Genomic DNA, 20320 nt, shown 5'->3' with positions numbered 1-20320 from the left:
AGAATCAAAATCAGGCTCTTAAAGGGATATTTGCACTCCCATGTTCATTGCAGCATTCTTCATAACAGCCAAGAGGTGGAAACAATCTAAATGCCCATCAACAGCTGAATAGACAAAGAAAATGTGGTATAGTCTCCTTTCTCCCCACTTCTGTATATGAAACTACTCTAGGCCATCCAGATTCTGTTCTTCTCAGAGCCCAAAGTTTGTCTTTTAGGCCTTGAGACTCTCAGTGTATATTTTCTTATGTGTCCTAACCTACAGCCCCACACCTCTGCACAGCAGATCCTTGAGGTCAATTATCGTGTCCTTCTCATGTTTGTTTCCATATCCTATTGCCAAACCATATCCAGACATTCAATAAATGTTTGCTTAAAGAACATTGTTTGTTTTGTCAAATAATACCCAAATACTCCTATTGAAAAAAAAGAAGGCAGCTGGGGGAGGTGGGGGGATGTAGTACATACAAACAATAGAGTTTTATTCAGCCATAAAAAAGAAGGAAATCCTGTCAGGTGTTACAGCATGGATGAACCTTGAGGACATTATGCTAAGTGAAATAAGTCACAAAAGGACAAATACTACATGATTCCATTTGTATGAGGTATCAAGAGTAGCCAACTCAACAGAAGCAGAAAGTAGGGTGGTGGTTGGCAAGGACTGGTAGGAGGGGGGGAAAAGGGAGTTGCTATTCAATGGGTATAGAATTTCAGTCATCCAAGATGAAAAAATTCTAGAGATCTGCTGCACAACATTGTGCTTAAAGTTAATAATATGGTACACTTAAAAATTTGTTGAGGGTAGATCTCATGTTACGTATTATTTATTACAATAAAGAATTTTAAACTTCTGTGTATCAAAGCATAAGAAAGTGAAAAGACAATGTACAAAGCAGGAGAAAATATTTGCAAATCATGTACCTAATAATGGTTTAGTATCTAGAATACATTAAGAACTCTTATAACTCAACAATAAAAAGACAACTCAATTAAAACATTCCAAACAATCCAACTTAAAAATTAGCAAAAGACTTGAACAGACATTTCTTCAAAGACGATATACTAATAGCCAACAAACACATGAAAAGATGTTCAACATCAATAGTCGTTAGGTAATAATTGTTAGCTTGATGATGATGGCGACAATAATGATGAAGGTGAGGATAAGGACGAAGATTTCAATGGAAATCTCAAGTTGCATTGTGTTCAGAACCATTTACTGAGGAATGAGTAAAAAGGAATCTGATTCTTTTATTGGAAGCACATTGCTTTGAACCAAAATAAACATAAGCTAAATTACAAAACCAACAATAAGTTATTGAAAGCAGATTTTTTTATTGCTTGTTTTAAAGTTGAATCATTCTGTATCTATAAAGCTTTCCTTATTCCTTAGATACAAGTATGTTTCCAACATTTATAATCCCAAAACTCATGCTATAGCTTAAACCATGCTATGACTAAATTGTGTCTCCTCCCCATCCCTAACCAAATTCACATGTTGAAGTTCTAACTCCCCATACCACTAAATGTGACTGTATTTGGAGATAGGGTCTTCAAAGAAGTAATTAAGGTTAAATTAGTTTATTAGGATGGGCCCTAATCCAATGTAACTGTGTCCTCATAGAAAGAGAAGATTTGGACACACATACAGAGAAAGACCATGTGAAGACACATAATACAGCTATCTACAAGCTAAAGAGAGAGGGTTTAGAAAAAAATCAACCCTCCCAATGCCCTGATCTTAGACTTCTAGCCTCCAGAACTGGGAAAAAATAAACTTCTGTTGTATAAGCCAAAAAAAACCCCCTCCAAACCCAAAAATTAGTCGTTAGGGAAATGCAAATCAAAACCACAATGAGGTGCCACTTCATACCCACTATGACGGCTATAATCAAAAATATAGAAAATAACAAGCTTTAGCAAGGATGTGGAGACATTGGAACCGACATTACTGGTAGGAATGTCAAACGGTTCAGGACCTATGAGAAACAGTTTGGTGGTTCCTCAAAAAGTTAAACAGAATTAACATATAACCACACAATTCCTCTCCTAGATATAGACCCCCAAAGACTGAAAACAGGTATTCAAACAGGTATTGTATGCCCAAGTTTATAGCAGTGTTATTCACAATAGCCAAAAAGAAACAGACCAAATGTCCATCAACAGATGAGTGGACAAAGTGTAGTATATAACATAATGCAATAGTACTCAGCCATAGAAAGTAATGAAGTACTGATACATGCCATATCATCTACATATACGTACACATACATATAAATTTACCACCAAAGAACAAAAGTTATCTGAGCAATAATTACCTAGTAGGTTATACATAGATAAAAATAAAGTCGCTCTATAATGTATACAATATAGAGCTAATACATTTCATGATGATAATTTTCATCAAATGCTTGTACCATTTTACTTCCAGGCAGATTTCTAAAACTAAGGACCTCATATCAAACACAAGTCTGCATTACAGAGAGGGTAGAAAGCCACAAACATAGACCTAGTAGTGAAAGCCAATGTTGAAATCTATCTGACAAAGACATTTAAGTTCAATACGAAGATGGTCTGGAATGTCCTAAATCCATACCAGATGCAATTACTGTCATGATGTAATGACTCTTCACTCCCAACCATGGCTGATTTGCTAGCTACAGAGACACACACAAAAGTATATCTAAATTCTGTCCATTAAATCTACTCCAGTGTGCTTGGTTAGGGGGATACATAGAAAGGAGTTCTACTTCCATTACGTGCTCAGAGCTCCACTTCCAGTTAGGATGTGAAAGGTCACAAAAGACCACCATTTCTACTGCAACAACAAGAAAACAATGGATAAGCTAAGAATATCTTATTTTCCTTAAAGCTATCTAAGAGTTGTGCAAGCAAAAAAAATTTAATGGACCAAATTCCAGTAAGGAATGTACCCTTCCTGGGTGAGCCAAATCAGGGGTGGCCACTTTATTCCCTGGGAGCAAGAACTGACAGAGGAGCATGATGGCAATAGGCAATGAATTTTGCAGGGAAAAGGAAAAACCAGTGAAGTCTTTAACAGCTAAGTGAAGACTGTCTACCTAGATGAGCATCTCAAAAGAGCCTAGGGTCAGAGCTAGCCCTCCCTACCTGCCAATCTCCCCTACTCCCCAGAATTTTGCTGAGTAAATGCTAATGCCACAAGCCAGAGGCAGATCTGGAAAGCAAAAAGAAATCTTGTAGACTTTCAGAATTTAGATCTCAAAGTTCTACTGAAAGGAGGGGCCTAACTTCACTCTCAAGGCATTTGAAACAAGAGTTGAACCCAACTAACTAAAGCACTATCTCAGCTCAACTTCTGATTATACTGAGAGACAAGAGGGTGTTATTACCACCTACTTCAGTCTCTACTGTTCTTTTATAACATAACATTACATAACAACATCACATCACATCACATCACATCACATCACATCTAGCCTATGGTTTAAAAGTTTTACAAGACATGAAAAAGCAGGAAAAGGTGGCCTTTAATCAAAAGAAAACAAAACAAACCCTGTCAATAGCAGATCCACATATGATCTAGATGTTAGAATTACAAGACAGAGACATTTATAATTTGTTAAAGAATTTAGAGGAAAAGATGGACAAAAATGGGTGAGAAGAGGGAGAATTTTGACAGAGAAATAGAAGCTCTAAAGAAGATCCAAATAGAAATTTTAGAATAAAAAAAAAAAAGTTGAAATTGATTCATTGGATGGGCTTTACAGGAAACTGAGGCACATTAGAAAAAAGGATAGATGAACTCAAAGACTGGTAAATAGAAATGATCCAAAATGAAACACAAAGGAAAATTAAAAACAAAAAGAGTGCCATAGACCTGTAGGAACATAGTCAAGAGTCCAACATACATTTAACTGGAGTCCTAGAAAGAAAAGAAAACAGTGCAGAAGAAATACTTGACAAGATAATGGCTGAGAATTTGCCAAAACGTATGAAACACATGAACTACAGCTCCGTAAAGGTCATTGAAACCTAGTATGATAAAGAAATAACCCAGTATGACAAAGAAAACCACACCGAGGCAGATTAGGGTCAAACTGTCACAAATCAAAATATTTTAAAATATTAACATCAGAAAAGGGGAATTCCCCAGCGGTCCAGTGGTTAGGACTTGGCACTTTCACTGCCAGGGGCCCGGGTTTGATCCCAGATCAGGAAACTAAGATTCTGCAAGCCGAGCAGCGTGGCCGACAATATAAAAAAATAAAAATAAAAAGTAAAAGCAGAAAAGATAAGAATGATAGCTGACTTCTTATCAGAAACAATCAAAGCCAGAAAACAATAAAATGGCATCTTTAAAGGGGTGGGTGAAAGAAAAAACCTGCCAACCTAGCAGTCTATATCCAAGAAGAATATCCTTCAGAAATTAAGACAATGTAAAGAGAGACATCTTTGGATAAACAAAAGTTAGAGAATTCATTTCCAGCAGAAGTATATTACAAAAAATTAAAAAACAAACAACAAAAAAACCTTCTTCCTGAGAAGGCAATAATCCTAGATGGAAGCCTGGCTCTACAAGATGGAATGAAGAACATAAGAACCAATAAATATAAATGACAATTCTTTAAAATATATTTTTAAAATTTCTTTTAAAAATTGATTAAAAAATAACAGTGCATTGGGGTTTATAACAAGGGTAGAATTAAAACATAATGGGGTGGGCAAATGGAATTATACTGTTGCAAGGTTCTAATTGTTGTAAGGTACATGAAGTGGAATAACTGTATTTCAAGATAGACTGTAGTAATAGTAATAGTTTAAGGATGCATATTGTAATCCTTAGCAATAACTGAAAAAGAATACAGGCAGGTATAGCTAAAAAGCCAATAGAAAAGATAAAAATGATTACCAAAATACTCAATTAGGAGTAGTCAAGAAAGGAAAAACAAATGACAAAGAACAGATGAGACAAATAAAAAATAAAGAACAAAATAGTAGGACCAGGGTCTGTTAACTTTTCGTGTAATGGCCCAGACAATTAATATTTTAGACTTTGAAGACCATACAGTCTCTGTCACAACTATTCAATCTGCCATTGTAGCATGAAAGCAGCCATAGACAATACATAAATGGGCATGATTGTGTCAAATACTTTAGTTACAAAAACAGGCTGCTGAACTTTTGTTAATAATATATCAATATCAGTTCATTAATTGTGACAAAAGTAACTTAAAAAAACAAACAAACAGGCCAAGAGCCAGATTTGCCTGTAGGCTGTAAGTATGCTTGCTTTGTGGTAGACTAAACCCAACCATATTAGTATTGCATTAAATATAAACGTACTAAACACTCTAACGAAAAGACAAAAAATTGTTAAACTGAATAACAAAATATGACCATAAAATATGCTTATGAGACACTAATTTGACATATAGGGACAGGTTGAGAATAAAGAATGGAAAAAGAGCGAATTTCCTGGCAGTCCAGTGGTTAGGGCTCTGCGCTTCCACTGCAGGGAGCATGGGTTCCCTGGTCGGGGAACTAAGATCCTGCATGCTACGTGGCACGGCCAGGGGGTAAAAAAAAAAAGAATGGAAAAAGATATACCATACCAACACTAATCATAAAAAAGCTGATGTGACTCTATTAATAACAGACAAAGTAGACCTTAAGATAAAGATGACTACCAGAGATAAAGTGTTAACAATTCATCAAGAAGATATAATAATCTTAAATATTTATGCACCTAATAGCATAGCTTTAAAATACATGAAGCATAAGCTGACAGAACAAAAACTAAGTGCCTAAAATTGAGACTATGTTACTCTTACTAGTTGGAAGTTTGAGGGATTGATATTTTCTTCCCAATAAAATCATGCTTTCTGTCTAGCATGAAAATATTCACATAAGAAATATTTTAAAATAAATCATTCTTATCAGTCTATTAATAATGAAGAGACCTCATGTCAAAAGTATCTTTTAAATTATAAAAGCTGCTTAAGTACATGTGATAATTTTAAATGATTCTGAATGTGAATTAAAGATTATAAATATAAGAAAAATTCAATTGGAGAAGTATCATTAGAATAAAATGGTAACATCCAAATATTTAAAGTCATATTGACTTCTGGGTCAAGATAGAAAGGGGGATGCTTTAGTCTGTCATTCCTGCTGCCCAGTGAAGAAGAATGACACCCTGGTTGGAATAATCTTAGTTCAGTCTAAATTTGAAAGTTTTTACTGTAAGGTTGGTTTCCAAAAATTTAGTCCTCCAGCCTAATAAAGGTAAGTTAAAGGGGGGATTCTTGGCCAAAAAGTATGGATTTCAATAGACTAACTCCATAAAATAAACCTTCAACTTTCTGAATTTCAAAGGCATCTATAATGTAGAGTCAAAACATCATACGCCTCATTATTATAATTGTTATAAATTCCCTTGCCGTTTTCTTTTCTATATTGTCAATGTTAAGTTCCTTAGCCTCTCAATGCTAATTAATACAATTCTACCATTTAGCCCAGAGAACGCTCCTGGTAAGAAGAATCTCAGAAAGATGAGAAGAAAATGTTCCCTCTTACTCTACAGCTGTGAAAAGTAGACAATATTCTTGGTTAGAAGCTTGTCCTGAAGTGAACAGAATATTCACATAAGAGTCAATGTCACTACACCCTGTCAAGTGTGGAGACGTGAGAAAATGTATGATCCTATTCTGTTTTCTGTTTAACAAAATGGTCTTTTAAGATTATCAACACCTCAAAGATTATCGTTAAGAGGTGTAAAATGTACCCTATAATCAGGGTGACTGTGTAATTTTTTATACGTCAGGATATTTCTGAGTGAGAATAATTATACCTGTTAATAATTAAACCAGACCAACAGGCATAAACCAGGATAGCTTTGGACACACCAGAACATTTAATCACTCCTCCTACAACCTCAAAATTCTACAGTGCTAATCAGTTGTTTTACCTCACAGGTGTTTGCCCTAATACTATTTAAATTGACATCTCTATTTCCTGGAAGGTATAAATATCTATGACATTTCTTTAAGTCAGAAGATGAGTTGTGGATATGCTTCTCCCTTTATCCATAAAAGTATAGTAAAACCTATGATTATTTTGGATTCTCTATTCAAAGAAAGGATTTGAGAGTGTGACTCATTGAAATTCATAATTTAAATTCCAGGACGTCAGACTTTACATCAGATATCTATAACCTCAAATAAGAAAGCAATCCGTTATTAGTGGTATCCTAAATTTATAGAGCAAACACTCGGGGTTAACCTCAACAGAAATCTCATTCTGAAGGGGATCTCAGAGATAACCCTGTGACTTATCTTTATTGGTCAAGACACCAGTAAGATAAGCAAATGTTCCCTTGCACTGATTGTCTCTGGTAGGATATGGGAGACTTGTTTACTCTCTCAAATTTAACCAAATGGGATTATTATGTGAATATACAAGGTCTTCCATTTTTCCCACCAATTTAAAGAACATCTAAACTTAACTATCTTAAATATTCTCCTACATAACCACAAGGTATTAGAACAAATATTTGCTCCCCCCGCCACTCAAAAAAGCACATCTGTGACAAATTTTACATCTAAATTGTATTGTATTTGACTCAGGAAGAGACTTTACAGTATTGGACACAACCATTAAACTCAGTGACTTGATTTTACACTCAGATCAGGTGGCTGGATATTTAAGTTATAATTTCAAAAATTTTTTTAAGAGAATGGACATATAATTTATTTTTAATTTGTGTGATGTTTTAAATTAAAATGGCAGTGAAAAAAATTTTTAAAGAGCAATCAGTCTATATTTAACATATGTCATTGAAATCTCTTTCATTTTAGAGATTCATGAAATCTCTTAAATATACAGAAATTGGCTATGGGACAACACTGAGTAAGGAATACAGTTCACAGAACCCCAGTTCTTATGTTTACCTAATTTGCAAATCTTGTTTTAAGAATTTAAAATACGACTTCTCTGGTGGCACAGTGGTTAAGAATCCACCTGCCAATGCAGGGGACACGGGTTCGATCCCCAGTCCGGGAAGATCCCACATGCCGCGGAACAACTAAGCCCATGTGCCACAACTACTGAGCCTGCACTCTAGAGCCTGCAAGCCACAACTACTGAGCCAGCACGCTGCAACTACTGAATCCTGCGTGCCTAGAGCCCATGCTCCGCAACAAGAGAAGCCACGACAATGAGAAGCCCACGCACCACAACAAAGAGTAGCCACCACTCGCTGCAACTAGGGAAAGCCTGCATGGAGCAACGAAGACCCAATGCAGCCAAAATAAAAATTAAAAAAGAAAAAACAAGAATTTAGAATAAAACAAAAAGTACTATCCAGCATTTTGCAAATTAGCATATTTATACACCCACAAGATGATTGTGATTGATCTTCACAAAGATATTAAAAATCCTAAAAAAATTTCTAAAATATATGAATATATTTAGTATAATTTTAGCATTAAATGAATTTTAATTTAAAAATTAATAAACAGAGCATCACCAACATAGCAACATACCTATTAGCCAATTAAGACCACAGAAGTTTTCTACTTTTACTTAAAACATTACCAATAGTTCTTTCAATAGAGAGGAGGTCAACAATATTGAATAAATTTTAGCTTTAGACATAGTTATTAATCTGGTATTTGGTACCCGGAAAAATCAATGCTGAAGTGACTATAGAATCTTAAAGAATTATAACATGAAAAAAGAATATAAAAGCCCAAATACCAAACAGGCATGAAAAAAACTAGAGAACTTTTAAAGAAAGCTTTAAAGAATTATGAGAGTAAAGAAAAAGATGCCCATCTACAAGGGTCTAAAGAAAGAATAATTTACATAATGTCCTTAATTATTCAAAATAACCAAGAAGACATGAGAGTGGTTAGTAAAACAAATACATAAGGGCCAAAAATTAAGGACTAATTTTTAAGCTCATTAGTTTCAAGCAAAGAAAATATGGCAACCTTTTCCTGGAACATATAGCCCAGTAGCTCTCGCTCTTTTACATCATAATTTATCTAAAACAAACAAAATAAAAGACAAAGAGAAAAAAAGACCCAGAATCACTCAATTTGTTAAACTAGCTGAATTACTAAATTAAAAGTTACATGAATTTTTTTAAACATCACTATATTCTAACTACAGAAATCTCTTATAATATTTTTAAATAGTCTGTATTATACAGCAGAAGCCAACACTAGGACTAAAGTTTGCCTCTACTTCTCTTACTACTTAAAATGGTCTTGTTAGCTATTAAATATTTAGTCTTTACAGTGTGGTGAAAAAGCACTCAATATGGTAGTGACACTACACAGATCTGAACTATGAAGTCTTAAACTTGGAGAGGAAAGTATGGGAAGGAAATCCCTTAGATTCATGAGTACTTTTCCAAGAAATTAATCTATCTTTCCCTATCTTGTCAAAACTAAATCCAAAAAATGTTGGTCATTTCAAAATATTGGTTTCAAATGGGCAAGAAACTATGTTTAAAACTGGAAGCTTAACATCTATATGCAAGAAGCAATACTTTCTTAGTCAGAATTGACATTTAGAATAAACCAGTATATGCTGCGTTGAAGACTTAACTATTAAGATACAGGGGAGAAATACTTCCAACATCAAAAAACGTATCATGCAGCTAAACCCATGTCTAATTAAGATGTATAATTCTAAGAACATACATATTCAGCCAAAGATTTCAAATACTTGAAAGTACTGGGACATTTTCATGGACCTAATTTTTCTATAAATAAATAAATAAATTTGGATTACCTTGTCCAGAGCAAATTTTGTATTTCCTACTGAAGATAATGACAGCGTGTAAGATCCAACAAGGGCAAAGTTGCTGGTACGCACAGCATTAAGACTGGCCATAACTAAAGAAAAAGGAAATGAGGTTTAGTTCAGAGTAACTTTGATAAGTATAAATAACAATTCCTCACCCCACTCTAACAGAATGAAATTAAACTGCCACAGAAAAAACTGCTTCATTTTCCTCTATCTCTAAATATGGGTGTGGGGCAGGGTGGGGGGAATAAAACATCAACATATTTCCTAATGAAAGAAAACTGTTAAGTATTTATATTTAACGTAAGTGAGGTACAGGCACATCTTAACATTTGAGACAGATGTGTTTTTAAAGATACAGAACCTAAAAATGTGCGCATAAAAAGCAATTTTCCTATCAGAGATACGAAAAATTTCATTGCTGTAGTCTAGGATGAGTTAATGAGCAGCAGGACTTTATCTGCACGTTCTTTTTAGTTATTCTCTTGTGCCAAGAAACAGAGATCAAAAGTCCAAAGGTGAGCGAAGCCAGCTCAATCCTAATCCCCTTTGGAAAATTTAGGCCTAACGCCACTCTGGAAAAGTCTTCCCTGGCCTACTGGCACTCCAGTTTCCAGTGAACTAGAAAGATGCTTTTCCTGACATGATGCGATGCCAGTCATGATCAGTAAAGTTAAAACAGGTGAACTCCTCAGTGTGGATAGCACAAAACAAATCTACAGAACAAGAGAAGATAGGGTGAAGAGTAATGCTACCTGCTGCACTTGTCAAGTGACTAGGTATCCTATGTGTACTGCCTGCTAGAGCCTGAGCAATGTGCTGTTTGGTGGCCTGTGGTGGTTTCAGACAGCAGGTTATTCTCGCCAGTAATCTTATATGTTACTATCATATAGGAAATATTATTCAAAGGAGAGTAAGGTAAACACTCATAAATCAAGATGGCTATATGTATAAGTATGCAATTGCTTATATCCTAACGTTTCAAATAGTTCAAGATCCACTCACCTGAAGAATGAAGGGTGCTTTTCTAAAAAAAAGGTGTGAAGAACATAAGTTATTTTCTTTATTTGATACAAAGATTTAAATATTAAGTACAAACACTACAAGGACTATATTTCAGAAAACATTATTTTTTCCTTTTAGGATATTTTAAAGATTCCCAAAGCACTAAGGGTTTAGAAATGGTTAACCAATTTCCAATCGTATGTGTAAGATGAAGATTTCTCAAGGAACTTCAACTTTCAAAAAATTCTACTTACTGTGGTTACAGATGTGAGAAGTCGCTTAGGAGTAATAGCCTGGAAGAAAAGATAACTTAGTATATTTCCTATTAAACATTATGATTAAAACTAACCAAACTTGAGATTCTCCCACACAGAAAATAATTCTTAAATATCAATACATTATATTTGAGTCTTTTATTCCAGCTTTACCCATACTGTTATTCCTTTTTTCTTAAAGCTAAATAAAATTCTTTTAAATGATTTAGACAAAGAACAAAAGAGCAAAGGCTAGGAAGGACAGAAACAAAGCTGTTTCTATTCCTCATGCCTACAGTGACCACATCATTCTTAAGTCTGGTTTAGAGGAGTTAGTAAGACAAGAGTTCAGAGGAAAGGCCTGAGAAAAGTTTAAAGAGATAATAATAGTTGTCAAGCAGATATGGAGAAAACAGAATTGTCTAGCCTGAGTAATATCGGTAGCTTATACTTAGGGTCATGGTCACTCACTGCAAGTTTACTCTCAGTATTCATACCTATACCTATTATGTGCAGTAACTAGAAATTTAAGGCATAAAAATGACCCAAAAGCTTGATAATTATTAAAAATTATACATAATTTTAAACAGACATTATATCTCCTATTTCTGATTATATTTCTACTGGGTTTCTTTCATTCTCACCTTTGACTTGTATGCTTTTTTCTTCTTATCAGGGCCTGAGGGATCTTTCTTTTGTACCTACACACAAATCCAAAGCATAAGTAACTTAAAATCTGATGTCTTTAAGAAAAATACACTATTAGTTACTTTAGAAAGCTTTAACTGCTTACCAAGCTGTAAACTTCAATATTTATTTCAAAGTCATTTGACACATCCCGCCTGGAAAAATAAAAATATCAAATTATGCCATTAAAAATTATGCCACAAATACTGTTACAAGACTGAGAGTAAAGGAATTCACTGTGTTTTAAAACTAAAGACAATAGTTATAAACTATTAAAGAATATAAAAACTGGTAAGAACAGTCTATTTTTTCCTATAATACAGGTCAAACATTTTCTTCAGCATTTTACAACTCAAGATCTTAAATAAAAGTAGTTTTTCTTCCAAACTAGATTTTGACTCTAGTTTCAAAATAAATCTCTGACACTAAATATAAATGTCTTTCACTGAGACTTAATGTTAAGTACATTAAGAGATTTAAAGTATATATTAAAAAATTGTGGTCCAGATTTTGCATGTGTGTGTCTGTTTTGTGTGTGTGTGTGTGTGTGTGTGTAGTAAATATATATGTTAAAACACTTCAAAACATCAAATACCTACAGTCACGTGGAAGAAACATGCTACTCAATGGAAGAAAAGATCGGAAACATAAAAGAGTTAAACCAACAAACTGAAAAATGAGTTATTTGTCCATATAAAAACAATAAACATACTGCATTTCAAAGATTATAAATTCTACCTGGATGCTTAGACTGTATTAACTCTATTAAAAAAGAAAAGTATGTTTGAACCATCAAAAGCCTAATTTACTTACAAAGTAAATGTAGTAGTGAATGTTAGAGCATCGCCATTAAGAGAATTTGAGGTACTTGCTAATGGTGTGGCTACCATATTTTCAGCTCCTGCTTTTAGTATAATTAAGAAATAGTAATTTGCTGCATCTGTAAGAAATAATCACATTACCTAATAAGCACAAGCAAAATCAGATTTAGCTAATCAGCATTCTGGAAGACCAAATGAATAAAGTAATACTGCAACTGATTTACATAAAATTCATTTTAAATTTTCTAAAGTCAACTTTTCAGACACAAAAAGACAAGACATAAGCAGACAGACATGTTCCTGGAACAGCATCTCCAAGGTCTCTTCCTTTTAAGTGAACTGAAATAACTTCGCTACACATTCCTCAGTTTCTGCTGACTTCAAATTTTACCTATTGACCCGAAATTCTTTAGCTAATAGTATACATCTCAAAAGGGTAAATTCTGGTTTGTTATTTCAAAACTGAGATTAAAATACTATATTTCTGTGAAAGTTACCATCCTGCCCTATTTTTCAGATACTGGTGCCATAACCTCCTTTACCCACTTTGTTTAAATATGATTTTAAGTAGAATACATAGCTTAGAAAAGTTTATTTATTCAATCTAGAGGAATAAAGGGAATAAAATTTCAATAGAAGTATCTACACTGTGATGCTCTTCACTCCCACAACCAGTAATTCAGGATTCAAAGAACAAATTTACATGACGGAGTGAATTTTAAACAGAATAGAGTAAGTAAATTAAGTTCTTTTAGATGCCCAATACTTTCCACAATAAAATTAATGAAAGTCAAATGGTCTGTTGTGTCAGAATAACTCATCTTAGTAATTTATTTTATGTTCAGTATTACGTTTAACAAGCCTTACTTTCAGTTAGACCTATGTCTGTTATTGTATGGATCAGTAAGACCATATGTGAAATTTTTCCTTGGTTATTTTTATACACACATCTACATAAAAGGAACTAAAGGCCTGAGATACAAGCCTTGTGTCTTTATGCATGCTCTACTTGTTCCCATTTGCACAATTCCAATCTAGGTGAGGTTCATAATTTAACATATGATCTAGAAGTGAGTAAATAAAAATCACCATACCTGGTTTCTGAACTGTACTGCAGACAAAATCTGCTTTTAGAGGCAAGCGGATTTCTGACAAAGTAATTGATCCTTTGGAAGGGACAAATTCACTTTGGGATATGGGACCAGCCTTATTCTTCCTCTGAGGCCCTTCATTCTTCAACTTATTCAATTCATCAATCAAAAGTGTTCTCTTCTCAGCTATGTAGAAATATGCAATATTTCAAATATTAAAACTGCAATTGTTTCTAAATGAAACCAATTCAAGAAAATGCACTCATGTGGCAATTGTATACAACACCAAAGACAGAATCAGTAACTCTTCCTTCATATAAACAGGTGGTAGGTAGTTAGGTAAAACCTTGATTGCTCAATCTGTTCACAAAATCCTTGTAATTTAATATTTTAACTTTTGGTCAGTTTTCTTGCATGGTTAATCTCTCCATCCTAACATGCCCTGTCATCCACCACCACACATACACACAACAAAATTCACATACTTATTTTTAGCTATATGTACATAGACAGGTACAGAGATAGAGCATGTATGTGTGTGTGCATAAAGAGTACGTATGTGTGTGAGTTCATGTATTCATTCTTAGCATACTCTTTACACTACATTTCTTCAAATGCATTCAAGGTTCTTTCACCCTTTCATGCAAACTACACCTTATTTTACATGTAGTGCTTTCACAAACTTTATAAGAAACAAAAAATAGATCAGCTGAAACAGATTATCAAAAAAGCCCTTTCTCTAAAATTAGAAATTTCTGAATATACTAGACAAAATGAGTTTTTCCTGGTTTGAAATTGTGTTGGAATTGTTTCAGGTGTATCACACATACTTGCAATTAGAAGAAGTCTTTCTGCTTCAGCTTCTTCCAGCGACCCTTTTCCGTGCTCTTCATCAACACAACAGTTAAGAGCCTGGCTAGCCTGATAGATCACTGTCTGCTGCAAATTTATTTCATTATTGAGTTCCTAGTGAAACCAATGAGAGGAGGAAAAAAACTCACATTTTTAATCACCATTTTCACTTTATTTAAACTTTAATTATAATTTATCCAATTGGGTAATTTCCAAAATCTCCAGAGAGGGAAGTCAAAACGTTACAGTTTCACTGTTCAAGTTTCTAGACTATGCACCAAAAAAGAGGACTTTTCTCAAACTGAATTCAGGATTAAGCTCCTGAGCTCCTGCATGTCACACACTGTCCTAGTCACTCAGGATACAGAAATGAATAAGGCTGGGCTCTTGTCCTCAAGGAGCTCACCATCTCATGCTGTCAAACTTCCAAATCCCCTTTCCACAGTACATACCTGCATTTTCTGTTTGATGTTAACCTGACAAGGAAAGCCATTCTTTTTTTCATTCAATTTTGAAGTAACATCTTCCTTCCGAACAATCACCTGCTTTATTGAAGGACGGTCTGTTTCTTTGACTCTTTGAGATCTATATGCATCAATGCTTCAGGAAATAAGTTATACTCTATTAGAAATCCAGCAACACACTAAGCACTATCCTTTGTTGAACATATCAGCAGAATATTGATATTGCAACATATCAGCAGAACACTTCACTAGAATGGAAAATGCCATTGGGTGAAAGAGAGGCTTACCAAAGCTATTTCAAAGTTTTATAAAGGTTAATACTAATAACGCTATAATTATAAATAACAAAACTTGTTATGTCAATCTAAACCATGACCCTTAGTGAGTGAATGTCTTCTAAGATGTTCTCACCTATAAGGAAGATCATGATCTTCAGAACCCATACTATCACCAGACTCAGCTCGAGGGACACGGGTTCTTTGGAATTTTCCTGGCTTTGGACTTTCATCACTTATGCTGGTGTCTTTCAATTCCCATCTAGGCGAAGAAACTAAATTCTGCAGGAAGGCACATCAGATATTAGATTTTATGGGTGACATTGATTCTAAATGAGAAATCTGAGGAATTGAATGACTTTATTACCAGAAAATAAATATCCAATAAGTTGACCGATTCATCATAAAAACAAGGCAAACTTAAATAAGTTCCTAAAATGTATATGAATAAAAGTTCAAAGACAGCTGAAGCCTACACTTGTAACTCTTTTTAAAAAATATTTCTAATAGAATCAACCTCCAAAAAAAGGCGCAGTTATTCAATTTAGGGTGATCACTTATAACAGTAGAGCTAGTTCTCAATAAACGTTAGTTATCTATCTGGTGCTAAATACTAATATGCTAATATGATCTAATATGCACTTCAACCCCATGATGCAGGTACTATTTTTAACCTAATTTAACATTTAACTGTGGCAAAGAGGTTAAATAACCTGACCCATAAACATTGGTTAATGGCAGAGCCAGGATTTGAGCCCAAATGTCTGGCCTTTTAAGCCATGTTACAGTTTGGATTTCATCTAAGGCCAACAGGAAACCACTGAAGAGTTTTAAGCTCTCTTTTAAGAGAATTAACATAAGGTTTGCAAAATACCCCTGACTACAGAGTGCCAAATCCCCATGCACCAACTAAAACAAAAAGGGATCCAAATTCTACTTAGTTTCTTTATGTGCTGGGCCTGTTTACATTTAGTCCTTTCTTACCTCTGGACTTACCACACCAACTGTCTGTGCTAATGGAGCAAGTAAAGACATCGAGGAGATATTCAGTGCATCTTCCTGTTCCTCGCTGCTTTCTGCATCTGCGTGATGCATCTCCTCCTGGCTCTTTTCCACATCTAGTTCACCTTCCTCTAGGACATCACTGAAGATGTCATTAATTACTTTGGAACTGTTGATATCATCATCATCATCCACACTCATCTCAATTTCACGTACCACCTCTGAAAAATATTTCAACAGGTAAATACTGTGATGCAGACCTTTAAGAATTAAACGGATAACAGAGAAGACCTAACATTCATATGCTTACTTAATAAACAGGAAGAAAAAGCCCTATGAAAAAGTACCTCCTAAACAAACAAAGCAAAAAGAAATAGAATACTACTAATATAAAGTTCCAATAACATTTTCTAAGTAATAAAGGTGGGAACTATCAAAAGCTGATTCAATTCTTCAGGTTTAAGAAAGAATATTAAAAACCCAGACTGCAAGATAATAGCCAAAAGCTTCAGATTTACAAAAAATATTTTTTCAAATAATTCTTTTTCTATTGTTGGGAACTGCCCTTTCACATTGCAGTCAATAATAGGAAAATATTAACATCACTTAGGGCAGGGTTCACAAAACTTCAAGGGCCACTGATTCCTCTAACCATACATGCAGAGTGTGGAAGGGCAGCACATTTCCTTTCCCTGTGAAAGTGAGTGATAGCCTTAATCAGATTTTCACAGGGGCCTGGGACCTAAAGATAACTGTTAACAGTACTGTATTTTGTGAAAGCTAGAGTATTTCCTAGTGGAAAAAAAAAAAAGAGTATTATAAAATCATATTTTGAAATATAGAACACTGCATATTTGAATATGAGAATACTAATTCTCCTAGCATGTCCAGAGTTAATAAGAGAAAAAGAATGAAAACAACAAAAACCAACCAGTCAGCTGTTCAACCTTTGGGTCTGATGTTACTTTTAAGGACTTTTCCTCTTCTAAAAACAATGTTATTTTCAAAGGGCTAGACTTCGTCATTTCAGATCCAGTAAAACCTAAAAAAAATTTAGGAAAAACCATATGAATATATATAAAAACTTAGAGTTTTTCAATTAAGGAATCTTACATATCTTGTTTTCTGATTATAAAGCTATGCATTTCAAATCCAGAAATGCATAAAGTAGAGAATCCCCCAAAGCACCTGTCTTCTCTTAACTTTCCCATCTCTCTCTTCTTCCCTAGAAGAGAAAGGGGACACTAATATTACCAGGTTATTGTTTGTTCTTCCAGTTTTCCCCCTATGTATACATATGTATATATCCTTTTTAAAAAATTTTTCCATTATTTTATTTTATTTTTTAACATCTTTGTTGGAGTATGATTGCTTTACAATGTTGTGTTAGTTTCTGCTATATAACAAAGTGAACGAGCTATATGTATACATATATCCCCATATCCCCTCCTTCTTGCTTCTCCCCCCAACCCTCCCTATCCCACCCCTCTAGGTGGTCACAAAGTACCAAGCTGATCTCCCTATGCTATGTGCTGCTTCCCACTAGCTATCTATTTTACATTTGGTAGTGTATATATGTCAATGCCACTCTCTCACTTCGTCCCAGCTCACCCTTCCCCCTCCCCAAGTCCATTCTTTACACCTGCATCTTTATCCTGTCCTGTCCCTAGGTTCATCAGAACCTTTTTTTTTTTTTTTAGATTCCATATGTATGTGTTAGCATATGGTATTTGTTTTTCTCTTTCTGACTTACTTCACTCTGGATGACAAACTCTAGGTCCATCCACCTCACTACAAATAATTCATTTTCGTTTCTTTTCATGGCTGAGTAATATTCCATTGTATATATGTGTCACATCTTCTTTATCCATTCATCTGTCGATGGACACTTAGGTTGCTTCCATGTCCTGGCTATTGTAAATAGTGTGATCATACTAAACACGCTGTTCTGCATTTTGTTTTTCACTTTTTAAAAAGTGTCAATAAAAACACTTAACTAGCAATAGAAAAACACTACTTCAACATAATAAAGACCATATATGAGAAGCCCACAGCTAACATTATACTTAATGGTAAAAGATTGAAAGCTTTTCCTCTAAGATCAGGAACAAGACAAGCTAGAGATAAGCCCACTCTCACCATTTCTAGTCAACATAGCTTTTTAAAAGTCCTAGTCAGAGCAATAGGCAAGAAAAATAAATTAAAAGAATCCAAATTTTAAAAGAAGTAAAATTATCTCTGTTCACAGATAACATGATCTTATATATAGAAAACTCTAAAGATTCCACACAAAAAAACCTGTTAGAATAATATACAAATTCAGCAAAGATGCAAAATATAAAATCAACACAAAAAAACCAGTTACATTTCTATATACTAACAATGGACAATCTGAAGAGCAAATTAAGAAAACAATTCCATTTACAATAGCATGAAACAGAATAAAATACTTAGGAATAAACCTTACCAAGGAGGTGATAGACTTGTATACTGAAAAGTACAAAATATTGCTGAAAGACATTTAAAAAAACACAAATATATGGAAAGACATCCCATGTTCATGAATTGGAAGACTTAATACTGTTAAGATATCAATACTACCCAAAGCAATCTACAGATTCAATGCAATTCTTATCAACATCCCAATAGCACTTTTTGGAGAAATAGAAAGTCTGTCCTAAAATTCATATGGAACTTCAAGAGACCCTGAATATCCAAAACAATTTTGAAAGAGAACAAAGTTAGAAGACTGACATTTCCTGATTTCAAAACATATTACAAAGCTATAATAATCAATATAGTATGGTATTAGCATAAAGATAGACATATAGACCAATGGAAAAGAAGAGAGAGCCCAGAAATAAAACTTCACATATATGGTCAAATGATCTTTAACAAGGCTGCCAAGATAATTCAATGGGGAAAGGACAAATGATGTAGGGAAAACTGGATATTTACATGCAAAGAATTAAGTTGGACCTTTATCTGACATCATATACAAAAATCAACTCAAAATGGATTAAAGACATAATGTAAGACTCAAAACTATAAAACTCCCAGAAGAAAACAGAGAGAGAAAGAAAGCTTCATGACATTGGGTTTGGTGATGATTTCCTGGGTATAACACAAAGCAGGCAACAAAAGTAAAAATAGACAAATGGGACTACATCAAACTTAAAAACTTTTGTGGGAGAGGGGGCAAGGTAGGAGTAGGGGATTAAGAGGTACAAACCACTATGTATAAAATAAGTAAGTTTCAAGGATATATTGTCTAGCACATGGAAAATATTTTATGATAACTAAAATGGAGTATAATCTATAAAAATGTTTAATCATTATGTTGTACACCTCAAACAATATTGTCAATCAACTATACCTCAATTTAAAAAAAAAGTTTTGTGTATCAACCTACTGAATGTGAGAAAATATTTGCAAATCATATATTTGACAAGGGGTTAATATTCAGAATATAAGAACTCCTACAACTCAATAACAAAAAATCAACCTGATTTAAAAATGGGCAAAGGACATGAACAGACACTTCTCCAAAGATGATATACAAATGGCCAACAAGCATGCGAAAAGATGCTCAACATTTCCAATCATAGGAGAAATGCAAATCAAAATCACAACGAGTTAATAACTCATACATATTAGGATAGCTACTGTCAAGAAAACAAAAAATAACAAGTGTTGATGAGGGTGTGGAGAAATTAGAATGCTTGTGCACTGTTGGTGAGAATGTAAATAGTGTGACCACTATGGAAACCAGCATAATAGTTCCTCAAAATATTAAAAATAGAACTACTGCATGATCAAGCAATCCTACTTCTGGGTATACAGCCAAAAGAATTGAAAGCAGGGTCTCGAAGAGATATTTGCATACCCATGTTCATAATAGCACTATCCACAACAGCCAAAAGGTGGAAGCAACCCACATGTCCATCAATGGATAATGGATAAACAAAATATGGTATATCTACACAATGAAATATTATTCAGCTTTAAAAAGGAAGGTAGTCCTGACATGTCAACATGGATGAACCCTGGGACATTATGCTAAATTAAATAT

General features: G+C 34.1%; 1 protein-coding gene across 3 annotated transcripts in view; it reads right to left on the bottom strand.

Annotated features, from left to right (window-relative positions):
• ANLN (anillin, actin binding protein) overlaps nt 1–20320 on the bottom strand; it is a 54095-nt gene that overhangs the window by 12314 nt on the left and 21461 nt on the right. The window contains exons 9-21 of one of the 3 annotated variants that reach the window (XM_082399500.1): nt 17180–17290; nt 16231–16469; nt 15383–15528; nt 14960–15107; nt 14486–14621; nt 13659–13841; nt 12557–12683; nt 11850–11898; nt 11701–11757; nt 11057–11095; nt 10803–10824; nt 9783–9886; nt 8975–9028 (exon numbers count right to left, since the gene is read on the bottom strand). In XM_082399500.1, coding sequence (XP_082255626.1) covers nt 8975–9028; nt 9783–9886; nt 10803–10824; nt 11057–11095; nt 11701–11757; nt 11850–11898; nt 12557–12683; nt 13659–13841; nt 14486–14621; nt 14960–15107; nt 15383–15528; nt 16231–16469; nt 17180–17290 — 1415 coding nt within the window. The remainder of the gene's footprint in view (nt 1–8974; nt 9029–9782; nt 9887–10802; nt 10825–11056; nt 11096–11700; nt 11758–11849; nt 11899–12556; nt 12684–13658; nt 13842–14485; nt 14622–14959; nt 15108–15382; nt 15529–16230; nt 16470–17179; nt 17291–20320) is intronic. The other 2 variants (XM_082399501.1, XM_082399502.1) reach the window with 2 other exon arrangements.

This window comes from Balaenoptera borealis, assembly GCF_965194805.1.
Source record: "Balaenoptera borealis genome assembly, chromosome: 7".
NCBI classification, from domain to species: Eukaryota; Metazoa; Chordata; class Mammalia; order Artiodactyla; family Balaenopteridae; genus Balaenoptera; species Balaenoptera borealis.
Note: the sequence above shows the minus strand (reverse complement) of the source record. Positions and strands in the feature narration are given on the sequence as shown.